At 48.6% G+C, this 13,253-nt stretch overlaps 1 protein-coding gene across 1 annotated transcript; it reads left to right on the top strand.

Annotated features, from left to right (window-relative positions):
* The first annotated feature begins 5,564 nt into the window (after positions 1-5,564).
* On the top strand, positions 5,565-11,931 carry RPL22 (ribosomal protein L22). Its single transcript, XM_065885002.1, has 4 exons — positions 5,565-5,593; positions 7,401-7,505; positions 9,353-9,477; positions 11,736-11,931. Exons 1-4 carry the CDS (start codon positions 5,582-5,584, stop codon positions 11,878-11,880), a joined length of 387 nt encoding a protein of 128 aa, XP_065741074.1. The 5' UTR covers positions 5,565-5,581; the 3' UTR covers positions 11,881-11,931.
* Positions 11,932-13,253: the final 1,322 nt, after the last annotated feature.

Here is a 13,253-nt window from a genome sequence, read left to right as displayed (position 1 = left end):
TGGGTGGGAGCGTGATAGAGGAAGCTCTGAGCCTTTTCAGCTGGGCCCCCTCTGCCCTTCTTAGCCTGGCAAGTGATTGTTTCACCCAGTGTCATTTTCTCCAGCGTGCCCGCCTTCTCTGCACATGTCACCCTGAGCTCTGGGAAAGCGGCCCCTGTAGCGGTCCCTCTTGAAATCAGAGTCAGGCCCACTGCCTAACCCATAGAAGGTGCTCAATAAAATCTTACTAATCAGGGACTTCCCTGCTGCCACAGTGGTTAAGAATCCGTCTGCCAGTGCAGGGCACACGGGCTCGATCCCTGGTCCAGGAAGATCCCACATGCCGCAGAGCAACAAAGCCCGTGGGCCACAACTACTGAGCCTGCGCTCTAGGGACCGCGAGCCACAACTACCGAGCCTGCGAGCCACAACTACTGAGCCCGCGAACCACAGCTACTGAAGCCCACGAGCCCTAGAGCCCATGCTCTGCAACAAGAGAAGCCACCGCAATGAGAAGCCCGCGCACCGCAACGAAGAGTAGCCCCCGCTCTTCGCAACTAGAGAAAGCCCGCATGCAGCCAACAAAGACCCAACGCAGCCAAAAGTAAAATAGATAAATTAAAAAAAAGTTATAAAAACCAATCTTACTAACTAGAAAAAACTAGGAGATAATATTCCAGCTGATTTAAAAAAAAAACAACATTTATTTATTTATTTTTGGCTGCGTTGGGTCTTTGTTGCTGCATGCGGGCTTCCTCTAGTTGCGGCGAGCAGGGGCTTCTCTTCGTTGCGGTGCGTGGGCTTCTCATTGCGGTGGCTTCTCTTGTTGCGGAGCACAGGCTCTAGGCGTGCGGGCTTCGGTAGCTGTGGCACGCTGGCTCTAGAGCGCAGGCTCAATAGTTGTGGCGCATGGGCTTAGTTGCTCCACAGCATGTGGGATCTTCCCGGACCAGGGACCGAACCCGTATCCCCTGCACTGGCAGGTGGATTCTTAACCACCGCGCTGCCACGGAAGCCCCCTCCAGCTGGGTTTTGAAGGATGAGTAGAAGTTTGCCGGGGGAAGAAAGGAAGTGAATTCTAGGCAGGAACTACCTATTCTTTTAAGGACCCTCCCTAGCCCTGCTTCCATTTGTGCTCCAAGTCATAAAAACAGTGGTCAATGTTTATGGGTCAAGATACTATTCAAAGCTCTTTTACTTGTATTATGTCATCTAATCCTGACAATGTTACTTTTGAGTAGTATTTACTGAGCATCTGCCATGCGCCATACACAAGAAGGGCACCTAACCCACCAGGCAAGGTTAACCAAGTACACAAATAAACAAGTACAATAATGACAGACTGTGTTAAATGCTCTGAAGGAAAGAATCAGGATGATGTGATGGAGGGCAGCTGGGAGGGGGTGGAGCTGAGGACACACTAGATAACCCTGGGCAGAGCCCCTGGAGGATGAGAAAAAATCAGACACAAGAAAAGCCAGGAAGAGTTCAAAGCCAAGGTGGGAATTCCCTGGCGGTCCAGTGGTTAAGACTTGGCCTTCCAATGCAGGGGGTGAGGGTTCGATCCCTGGTCGGGAAGCTAAGATCCCACATGCCTCCAGGCTAAAAAAACAAAAAAAACATACAACAGAAGCAATATTGTAAGAAATTTAATAAAGACTTAAAAAAAAAAAGTGGCGGCAACAGCAAGTACCAGGTCCCAGAAGTTGGAATAAATTTAGAGGAAGGAAAGGAAGACCAATGTGGGTGGAGATGAAGGGACACAGGCTGGGGGGTGAGGCTGGGAATGGAGAGTGGGGGTAAGGGTGGAGAGGTGAGAGTGGTTTCATGGGGGTGAGGGTGGTCACCTTGACCCTCTGGTTTAGAGAAGTCACTAGTTCAAGATGGAGGCTGCACACACAGACCTGGGGAGCTGTATTTAAGGATATGCGTCTGGGGCATGCCAAAGGTCAAGTGCAGATGAAGATGAGAGGAGCTCTGTGCCCTGTGGCTCTTCAAGTCCGCGGAGGAGGAGGGAGAAGCAAGGACACGGAGAAGAAGCAGCCGGTGAGGCGGGAGGAGAGCCTGAGGTTCTGGGGGCCCAGCGAAGAAGGGTCAGCAAGGAGGAGGGAGTGACCTGTGGTGTCAGATGCTACAGAAGCAGGAATAGGAGGACCAGGACCCGCCCCCAGTGCTTAGCAGGGGGGCATCACCAGTGACCTTGATGAGAGCTGTGCTAGTGGCTGGGGGGGGGGGGGTGCGGGGGGAGGCCAAAGCCTCACCAGAGTGGGTTCAACAGGAAGTGGGAGGAGAGAAATTGCAGACAGTACACAGAGGAAACGTCCAAGAAAATTGGTTAAAGAGATTGTCTTAGTTCGGGCTGCTGTAACAAAAATATCACAGGCTGGGCGGCTTAAACAACAGAAATTTCTCACAGTTCTGGAGGCTGGAAGCCTAAGAGCAGGTGCAAACAGCTCTGGCTCCTGGGGAGGGCCTTCTTCCTGGCCTGTTGTCGGCTGCTTTCTCCCTGTGGCTCACGTGGCAAGAGAGATCTCCTGTGTCTTCTTTCCCTTAGAAAGGCACCAGTCCCATCATGGAGCCCCACCCTCACGATCGCTAATAAATCTAATTACTTCCCAAAGGACCCACCTCCAAATACCATCATTTTGGAGACTAAGATTTCAGCTATGAATATGGGGGGACACAAACATTCAGTCCACAGTAGAGAGGAGACAAAAGGGGTGGTAAGTAACCGGGAATGTTGGGGGTTGAGAGATTGCTTTTTCTGTTTTAAGATGGGGGATTTTATCTTTATTTTATTTTATTTTTTAATTTTTGGCTGCGTTGAGTCATCGTTGCTTGCGCGGGCTTTCTCTAGTTGCGGCGAGCGGGGACCACTCTTCGTTGTGGTGCGCGGGCTTCTCATTGCGGTGACTTCTCTTGTTGCGGAGCACGGGCCCTAGGGGTGTGGGCTTCAGTAGCTACAGCACGCAGGCTCAGTAGTCGTGGCGCACGGGCTTAGTTGCTCCGCAGCATGTGGGATCTTCCCAGACCGGGGATCGAACCTGTGTCCCCTGCAATGGCAGGCGGATTCTTAAGCACTGCGCTACCAAGTAAATCCCAAGATGGGAGATGTTAAAGAATGGTTGAGTGCTGATGGAAAAAAATCCAGAAGAAAGGATACATTGATGATTTCATGGGGTGGGGGGCAAGGACTGCTGGAGTGACATCCTCAAGTAGGCGGAAGTATGCCAGATGAATGCCCTAGTGTTGGGTTGACCTCAGATGGGGGCAAGGATGCTTCTTCCGCAGTAACAGGAGGAAAGGCAGAGCTGGGTAAAGCTGTTGCTGGATGGGTAGATGTGGAGGCAGGTGTGTCTGAAAACTCTCTTTGGATTGCTTCTATGTTTTCAAAAAAAGAGCAATGGAAGTCATCAGCTGAGAGGGAGGTTTTGGGGCGAGGAGGTGGCATTCTGACCAGAGATGTGAGAACAATCACTTAGAAGATTGTTAGACAGCCCCTGGGCTTGCTCAGAGTTAGGAGAGATGTCACTCGGGAGGAAGAACACTAAGGATTGTTAACTAGGTATCAAGACTGGACTCCATGCTCCCAATGCAGAGGGCCTGGGTTCAATCCCTGATTGGGGAAGTAGATCCCACATGCCTGCCGCAACTAAGAAGTCCACATGCTGCAACTAAGAAGACCGCATGTCACAACTATGAGTCCGTGTGCCACAACTAAGACCTGGCACAGCCAAAATAAATAAATATTAAAAAAAAAAAAAAAAAAAGAACAGTAGCAACTTCAGGAAGTGGCTACCACTCCTAAGGTGGTCTTATTAAAATGGAGACACTTAAAGAACAGGGCCCAGGAAGCTGATACATGAGAAAGGGGTGCTGCTCAGCTGGGGCTGGGGTTTCTGGGGAGAAGAAAATGAGGCTGGTTCTACAAGCGTTGGAATAACTGCAAACTGTATTCAACTGCTGTTTCTGGAATGTTCCAACTGTTGCTACCAGGATGAAGAAGCAGGAGTAGGTGACACCAACAGAACAGGAACAAGCAGGAAGCAAACAGGGAGAAGTCTCTTCTTTCTCCAGCCTGCAATCTCCCCTCTAGGCCCCCGTTGAAAGAACCTGACCAGGTTGCAGGTGGTAAAGCAGAAACGTGGTTTGCAGTCAAGAACAGCAGGGTGGGGGCTTCCCTGGTGGTGCAGTGGTGGGGAATCCTCCTGCCAATACAGGGGACACGGGTTCGAGCCCTGGTCCAGGAAGATCCCACATGCCGCGGAGCAACTAAGCCCGTGTGCCACAATTACTGAGCCTGAGCTCCAGAGCCTGCGAGCCACAACTTCTGAGCCCGCGTGCCACAACTACTGAAGCCCGTGTGCCTAGAGCCCGTGCTCTGCAACAAGAGAAGCCACCGCAATGAGAAGCCCGTGCACCGCAACGAAGAGTAGCCCTCGCTCGCCGCAACTAGAGAAAGCCCGTGCGCAGCAACAAAGACCCAACGCAGCCAAATATAAATAAATGAAATAAATACATTTATATAAAAAAAAAAAAAAAAGAACAGCAGGGTGGGTTTGGAACTTGGTCGTCTGGCAGACTAGGCCTGAGGGTAAATAAACCTAGACCAGACAGCATGGGGAGTTTCCTCCCCACCACTGTGAGCCAGGATTGGGCTTCTGCTAGGTGAGTACAGGGCACACAGGGACTGGAGGGTGTGTGCAAGTGAGTGATTGTTAACTGGCAAGGACACGACGTGGGGAGAGTGGGTGAAAGTGGTCCAGTCCATGGACTGTAGGTCTGGGCATGAAGACCTTTGCCACTCAACTTTGGTCCGTGGACCGGCAGCACCAGCATCTCCTGGGAGCTTTGAGTCATGCAGAATCTCAGGCCACTGAAACCCACTGAATTGGAATCTGCATTTTTAAGGGATTCCCAGGTGATTCCTGTCTATAAGCCAGTTTGGGGAGCGCCGGCAGAAGAATGTTTGGAATTGGGAAGCTAGAAGGGATAAACTGGAAAGCTAGGAGGTGATGATGGGAGTGTGGGCGTCTTGAACTTGAGGTGGTGGACAGTGTACCTGACTGCAGCAAAGAGGGCTAGCGCAGGGAGACATCCCCCCCATCCCCCCACCCCCGGCACCAGCTTCCAGGCTGGGCGCTTTAGGTAGGAAGAAGCCAAGGGCTCTCGGGCATCAGGACCCCAAATTAGGCCTCACCTCCCCAAGTTAGTGAGTTCGACTCCCATCCCAGTAGCTGGTAATTTATGGATTATTGAATTTCCTTAATTTTTTTTTTTTTCTTTCTAAGACTTGCAAAAGTAGAGCGAACCCCTTTATTTCTCTTTGGGGTAGTCTAGCATGGCTCCCCGCTCCGATCCGTCGCAGTGGGACAGGCCACCCTGCCTCCCTCCCCCTGCAATCCTCCGGACGGGTGAGAGGACAGGTTTTGCATTCAGGCAAAAGAAATCGCTCCCCGAGCGTACAGTACAGGGCGAGATGGTGGCGACCGTGGGGCGTGGCAGAGCGATTAGTACGGCCTGAGCCCTGCGTGCTCTGCGCGCTGCGGACTCTTTGCGTCTGCGTAGTTCACCCAACTCCTTTTCTGCCTCCGCTGCGGCGATGGCGCCAGTGGTTAGTATGGCTCCGTGTGAGGCCTCGGCTCTGGGGAGAGGCACGTGGGCCTCGCCGGCCCGGCCCCTGCCTGGCTCGCGGTGCACGGCTCTCTGCAGCATCCTGCCGGGGCCGGGCTAGCAGGCCGGCCGGAGCACGCTGGGGCGGCCGCCGGGCCCCGCACCTTGTGGGCGGAGGAGGCCGCGGCCCGAGGCGTGAGGGGCAGACCCGGGGCTCTCGGAGGCCGCGGCTTGGGCTTGGGCCCCTGCCTGCGCGGCCAGCGGGGAGCTGGCAGCCTGAGACTGCAGCCTGGGTCGGTCAGCGGCCCTTGGAGCCCGGCCGGCGTGAGGCAGCCGAGGCCTGGGCCTGGTTACCTGGGCGGAAGGCGGGGAAGGAGGGGACCCGGCGCCCTCGGTGACCAGTGGAAAGGTCCACGGAAGGTGGCGTGGCCGGCCTGTTTTCAGAGGGAGGCCCGGGTTAGAGGAGCCTTTCGCGTCTGCGGAGGAAGTTAAACCTTCAGGGTGCAGCTCTACAGCCCCTTTTAGGGGTCGGGTGAGGGCCCAGTTCCATTCGCTCTCAGCCAGGCTGGGACTGGGCCCTCGCGCGGCGCCCTCGCGTCACTCCGGCTGCAGATCGTTCTCCCAGGTTACTGGGAGGAAGTTTTCCTACCCTCCTCCGTTGCTGGGACGCCCTTGGGGAACATTTTCGGCTCCTCTCCATTTTTCTGCCTGGGTGGGCTTGTAAGGCTTCTAGGCGTGTGTATGCTTTTGGGAGGTATGGAGACTCTTGCCGGCAGGTCTTTTATTTGCTGATTGTATATTTCTGGGGCTAGATTTTTGAAGCAGCCCTTTTGATTGTTACTAGGAAGACATGTTGGGGGCGGGGGAAAAGTGACTTGTTGAAAGCTGAACGTTTGAAAAATTGACCCAGTTGATACAGGTTTTAGGTGAAGTTTTTTGAGACATGAAGAGAGGTAAGACGGATTCTTGGAAAGGTCTGTTTAGATTCTGAAAGGCTTTTTCAAGTGCACCTGCGGGTAAGTAGGTTGTCCAAATGCTTTTCTTAACGGTGTTACACTTGTAGACGGAGAAGAATCATAGGAGGTTTTTTCTGAGAGTGCAGAGGCTGGAACCCTGTCGTTAAACTAGTGGTTTGAAAGTGCTAGATTAAATCAGTCAAAAGGCCAGGAATTGTCGCCATTAACGTTATGATTAGAACCTAAGTTTTAGTTTTATCCTTGTCCCAGCTGGGGTTAGATGGGCTGCTGGGATGTGTAGTTCTGGTCGCTGTTCTGAGAAGGTAGATGAGACAGGACGAAGGGAAAACGGCTAAACTGCATCAGGACCCGAGCCTGGAAAGTTAGGACACGAATTTGTTGCAGATTAAAGCTGTTTTGGGTCCGCAAGGCATGTGCACGCCTGTGTCTTAATCCTGGAAGAAAACGAATGAGTATTCCTTTAACTTTATTTTGGAAATTTTAGGGCAAACAAGAGGAAACGTTTATTTTATTGTAGTTCATAAGCTAACAGACCTTCATGCTCATAGAAACCGGCGAGGCTGGAAAGTGCACGTGGGTCAGGAGTGCTAGCATGATTTCCCCTTCAAGAGGGCATGACCCCAGGTTTGTAGAGCAGCATCTTGACTGTGATCCGGCGTCCACTCTGGGCGCCTTTGCAGGGGAACACAGTTTCATGGTTTTTTTGTATTTGTGTGTACTTTTACGATTCTAGTAGTTTTGCTTTTGTTGAGTGTTTTGTTTTTTTTTTTTTTTTTTTTTTTGCGACTGGTTATGCCTTCATCTCTGTTATCATTTGTATACTTTTCTTAGAAAAAGCTTGTGGTGAAGGGGGGCAAAAAAAAGAAGCAAGTCCTGAAGTTTACTCTTGACTGTACCCATCCTGTAGAAGATGGAATCATGGATGCGGCCAATTTTGTAAGTTACACCCTCGATGTCACCCTGGGCAGTAGTGAACCCTTTGAGTTGTTGCTGAGAAGACCTCCTGGAGCATGCTTGCTGGCTGGCCCCGGCTACTCTGCTCTTCTGGCTCTACTGTTTGACCCTGGAGCTTTGTCTAGTTCCGCTTCTCACCCTTGCTTTCCCGTGTAGCAGTTGTGAGGAGTAAAGGAGATGCGCTCTAGCACGTCAGTGCCAGAGAACTACCTCATCATCTTCAGTTTCCAAAGATGATTTTACTTAAAATTTACTAGGAAACAGGCACACCTTTGCACTTGAGTGTGTTTTAAGTGTAAGCTGTGGACCCTGACCCTCAGGGCCAAGGGGGTGCCTGTGACCTGGGCCTGATGCTTGGCTCTGGGGCCTTGGACAGATGGCAGCATCTCCTTGAGTTTTCTCTTTTATTAAGCACCAGAGCTTCAGTGTTTCTGTGAGAATATCCTGTTTGCTGATTTGTAATTGGAGCTTTTGGTTTTTTTCAGGCCTTGCTCTGTACTGATTTTTTACCCTCATGTTGGCCCCATTCCCCAATATTCCTCTATTTCACATAAGTCTAGAAAAATTAACCTCATTGTCACATTTTTGACTCTGCAACTTGGCCGTGGCGTTTTACTGTTTTCCTCTCCAACAGCCAAGCTCGGGGGAATTCAGGCATATTGTGCAGAACCCTAACTTGACATTTCCTCTTTAGTCCAGAAGGTCAACTACTGCGAGATAAATAGTACAACAAGAATAATTTTCAAATAGAAAAGTCAGAGGTTTGCCTTACAGCCACTACTTACAAAGCGTGGAATTCGGGTAACCTGTAGTTCACTACCCTCTGGTAGATGCCTTTTGTGTCCTGGCCTGTCCTGCAAGAAGTCCTTCACTTGACTCCTTAGTTCCTTCTCCAGCCAATGACTTCTTGCTTTTCTCCGTGGCCTCTTGCCCCTCGTAACTTGTGGCTTCTTCCAGTTTGTGTCTGGGATGTTCCCTTCTCCCTTCCTCCCTCTGTACTGATCTGCGTATGTGACTGTCTTCCTTCTAGACGCCTCCTGAGGATAGAAAACACGAGTCATTTATGAGTCTGAGATGCAAAGGTCAGGATTTCTGACCTAATCACCCCCCCCCCCGCCACCCGCCAACCTGTTGCCAGTTAACATATTGTGTATTGGAGTTTTTAAATAGAGGACTGTAGGAGTTGGGAGCTGAAGGGACTTCGTAGCATTGCAATAGCAAGAAAACCAAAAAAGAGTCCTCCTTTTTGGTCAGAGACTCCTGAAACCCATGGAAGTGAATGACCAGCCCAGGCTTCCACGGGGGTTTGCCCAGAGTCCATCTCTGGGCTCCTAGGCCACTGTCCCTTCTGCTGTTCGGTGATGGTGCACGTGGCCCCTCAGCAGATCTGTAATTGTTTTGGTCACTGTATGTTTTTGTTCCTTCTGCTGGATCGAAGACCTATTTTCTCTTATCACACAGAGGACAATTCTTCATATGTCTTAGGTCCAGAAGTTGTTTGTCACTTTGGTTGCCTGTATCTTGTAAGTTTGGGCCTAGGTTTCCTGACTACTCTCTCCCGAGACCCAGGAGTCAGAGCCTTGCATGGCGTAGAGGCACATTGAGCATATGTGTGGGAATAGTCACGTATGTTCATGCTAGGATGTTTTCAGTTACATATGTAAACAGTTGAATACCATCTTCCAATTGCTGTTCCTAGATTTCAGATCTTTGGCCAAAGATTTTCTTTTTTTTTTTAAGATTGAACATTTAATGAACTATATTTGCTTAGAGTTAGGAGTATAAAGAAAATGAGATGGGTGAACTGGTCAATTTGATGATTTCTACAGGAGCAGTTTCTTCAGGAAAGAATCAAAGTGAATGGAAAAGCTGGGAATCTCGGAGGAGGTGTTGTAACAATCGAAAGAAGCAAAAGCAAGATCACTGTAACTTCCGAGGTGCCTTTTTCCAAAAGGTATGGTAAAGAGATGAGCGTTTCTTGCCTGCATCCTAGCACTAAGATTCCCACCCCCACCTTGGCCGGGAATGTTACTCCACCTTGAGTAATCTGCTCTGTGGTTACCTCTGTTAGCCTCTGGAGCAGTGTCCAGTGTAGGGGGTGGTGGATGAATGGATGAATGTTATGGTAGTTAAAAGTATTCAACTCTTAGTAGATTTTTACAGTTTTGTTTTTCACAGGCTAAAGTATTTCAAGCGGTAAAGATGCTCGGACTTGCTTAGACTGTGTTCTTAAAAGTGAAGATCTTGCTTCCTTTGCCTCTAGATGACGTTGAAGAGCTTTCATTTTTAAGTTTATGGTTTCCCCCGCCCCCCCCCCCGCAAATGCTACTGTAATTAGGTGAGGGGTCTGAAATCTCAGTTTAGACTGAAGCCACTCTGTTAGTTCCTGTGGGCCAGTTTTTTTAAGTTGGAGACAGCAGTTCACTTGCCCTGCTATATATTTATGTCTTTGGTTTTGAGAATGAGGTTAAAAACACGTTACAAGTCACTACGGAGTTGGACGTGTTTATACCTAGCTCCTAGCCCAGAGCCTGGCGTATAATTCTTAGGAGCGTTTAATCAAACTGAATCAAACGGTAGGAAGTTTGAAGGGTTAGGACAAGTTGGTTATAGTTAAGCCTTTGCTTTTATTTTTATTTATTTATTTAAAGAATAGGGTTTAATTAATTAATCAATATTTATTGGCCGTGCTGTGCGGCTTGCGGGATCTTAGTTCCCCGGCCAGGGGTTGAACCAGCACCTTCGGCAGTGAAAGCGCCGAGTCCTAACCACTGGACCGCCAGGGAAGTCCCCTTTGCTTCCATTTTTAACTGAAACAGTCAAGAGATGACTTTAAGGCTAAGTGAACTACTCCTGTTCTGCCTGACTGCGTTATTTCATTTGTGCAGAAGGCAGTTTGATGGAGTGAGAGACGGGGCAACTGGAGGGCCTCCAGGGTGTGTTTAACACCCCCCCCTGGGCTTCTGCAGAGCTCTCAGGGAAGCGCTTTTAACCTAGCTTCCCCCAACATTCTATTAGGAGAATACTCAAACCACCTAAACTTTTGAATTAACCACCTCACCTGAATACAATATAGTAGAAATAGTAAATGGAAAAAAAAGAATACTTTTTAGATGAAACTAACAAACTGATTTATTTTTATGTAGGGAAAAGTGGGTAGAATTGAACTGAGATCTTCACATCTTTGTGAAGATTGCTTTGTTGGCGTAAGTAAGACAGTTGAACAGTGTTCGTTTCTTGGAGGTGTTGAGTTTGTTGGTTTGTTAATATTTGGGTCCTGGCTAAAGTGCCACAGTTTGCCTGTGCATCTCATTTGGTCCTTGTACTAGTCTGAAGAGATGCTCAGTATCATGAGTCCTGTTTACCGAGGGCGAGTCTGAGGTCTGGAGAGGTTCATTTGCCCAGTGCTGGGTTTGCTGGGCGTTCTATTCCTCTTTATGGCTTTGGGAAGATGCCAGAATAGATAAACCTCAGGGCCTCATAAGCAGACAGATGAGAGATGAAACAGGATTGCAGGCTTTCTTTTGAGCACAAGAGGCATCGCTGCCTTTAGGTGAACAGAGTTTGCTGACAGCGCTGTGCAGGGTTGGCTGCTGAGCTCGCTCAGGCCGAGGCAGCCGCTGGGTGGATGGACTAGAGAGGCCAAGTGCTCTCACTGCAGAGTCGCCGTCAGGGCGGTTGCCGGGGCGGGGGGCATCGGGAGATGAGCGTCACGCAGCAGGAGTGAGCGTGTGTGTGTGTGTGTGTGTGTGTGTGTGACACGACCCTCAGGCCCGGTCCCAGTAACCCAGCAACCTCAATGGCAGGTTTCAGTCAGTGAGGTGAAGTACTTGGAGCTCATTGGAAATCCAGCAGTTTCTCAATCAAAGGTACTGAGATTGTGTGCTTAATTGCCAAATTACTACCTTGATCTCTTTCCCTAGTGGTCACTAAAAACCATTTTATAGGTGAGGGCTGTTGCTTCATGGACAGCAGTCCCATCTTAATCTGTTCTCATTTTTATGTCCAGGTTAGATGAAGTGTGATTGATGTTTATTCTCGTTAGAGCATTGGCTGGCTATAATATTTGCCTGTCTTTGCCATTTTTGAACCATGGGAAAACACCTTGAATTGTTACGACTTTGAATGCAGGGGTTTCATAAAAGTTACAGTGTTTCAGAATTTAAGAAGGCCTTGTATCTGGTACAGTTCTGAAGTGTTCTTTCTCTGCAGGTATTTGAAATATCTCACCAAAAAATATTTGAAGAAGAATAATCTCCGTGATTGGTTACGCGTAGTTGCTAACAGCAAAGAAAGTTACGAATTACGTTACTTCCAGATTAATCAAGATGAAGAAGAGGAGGAAGATGAGGATTGAAACTCAGTTATCTGGAGTATTTTGTATGAATTCTTAAATAAAATTTAGGAAACAAAATGGTGGCTTTCCTTGTATCTCTGCAGTGTGGATTGAACAGAAAATTGGAAATCATAGTAAAAGGGCTTCACTTGGGCTGCCACTCACTTGCTTGTAATTAAACTTTTTTTCTGCTTTAAAATTTCAGTTCTTTTGGTAGAAATACCAAAATGTGTAAGTCTCCTTCAAGGGAACTGACTACTGTTTGTCATTGAACAGGTGGATGAGGGCGTGGAGATGTGAGTTCAGTTAGTTACTATTTTACACAAAAAGGGGTGGGTCAGTTTCATCTGGTACTTTTCTCAAAGATTGAGGAATACAAATGTGGGAACTCCTGATTCACTGAAAGCAGATCCAGTGACTTGTTTCTGAGGTTCTTTTTTTGGGAAAGTGGCAGTGTCGATAAAATGCAGGCTTCTGGGGCATTTGTCTTCATTTTCTGATTACAAATTACTCTTGATGGACACAGTTATTACTATGTATGTTAATCCTTTTTCTTCCTGTAGAAATAAAATGTCCTTTTGCTTCGCATATTCTACTACACCTCTGGAAAGGGTCTGGAGAGCGACTGTAAAAGTCACAGGTGTTCAATTAAGGAGAGGTCTACAAAATACGAATTTGTAAATAAGCATTGTTTCTACAAGTCCTTGCACCAAACTGTCACTTTGAACCCCACCAGGGGGAGCTGGAGATGAGGAATAGTGGAGCTTCCAAAGGTGGGTGTCGGTGAGGTTGCCTGGGGTCAGGCTCAGAATCCCAGAGTTCTGGAGTCTTACCCCGGGGGCAGGTGTGGAGGAGAGGGGCCTGGGAGACAGCTCAGGCTGAAGAGAAGTCTTGAGATGCCCAGGGAGTAGTCCCTTTCACACCATTTAGGCCACAGCTGGGCTTAAAAGTCATTCTACAAACACGTTAAGCAGGGCCAAACTGAAAGGGCTTCCCACGATGTTGGGGGTTCTGCTGTACGTGTACAGGCTAGAGATCTGTGAAAGGTCATTAATGAGATCATAAAGATGTGACTGTTGCTGACAATATCGAGAGTGACTTTGAGAAGAGATCCTGATGCCTTACGGTGCCCTCTAAAATTTAAATTTTACAGGAATGTCTGCATTGTTTTAAGGTTACGTTGTATCAAATTCATGTCTTTCAAGAGCTTGCCTAGGGTGCCTTTCCACACCTGAAATTCTTGTGATCTTTCTAGTTGCATAGCTGGAAATTAAATGTTTTGAGTCATACCTTGGCTCCAATTTAACATCTGGTGCTCCTTGGGTTGAATTTAACCTGTTGAGGCTTTGTAATTTCATTTGTGGTAAAGGCTCTAGCATTTTCTATTTCTATGC

This window comes from Phocoena phocoena, chromosome 1 (genome assembly GCF_963924675.1).
Source record: "Phocoena phocoena chromosome 1, mPhoPho1.1, whole genome shotgun sequence".
NCBI lineage: Eukaryota > Metazoa > Chordata > Mammalia > Artiodactyla > Phocoenidae > Phocoena > Phocoena phocoena.
The sequence above is the reverse complement of the archived record's forward strand: the minus strand, read 5'-3'. Positions and strand labels throughout refer to the sequence as shown.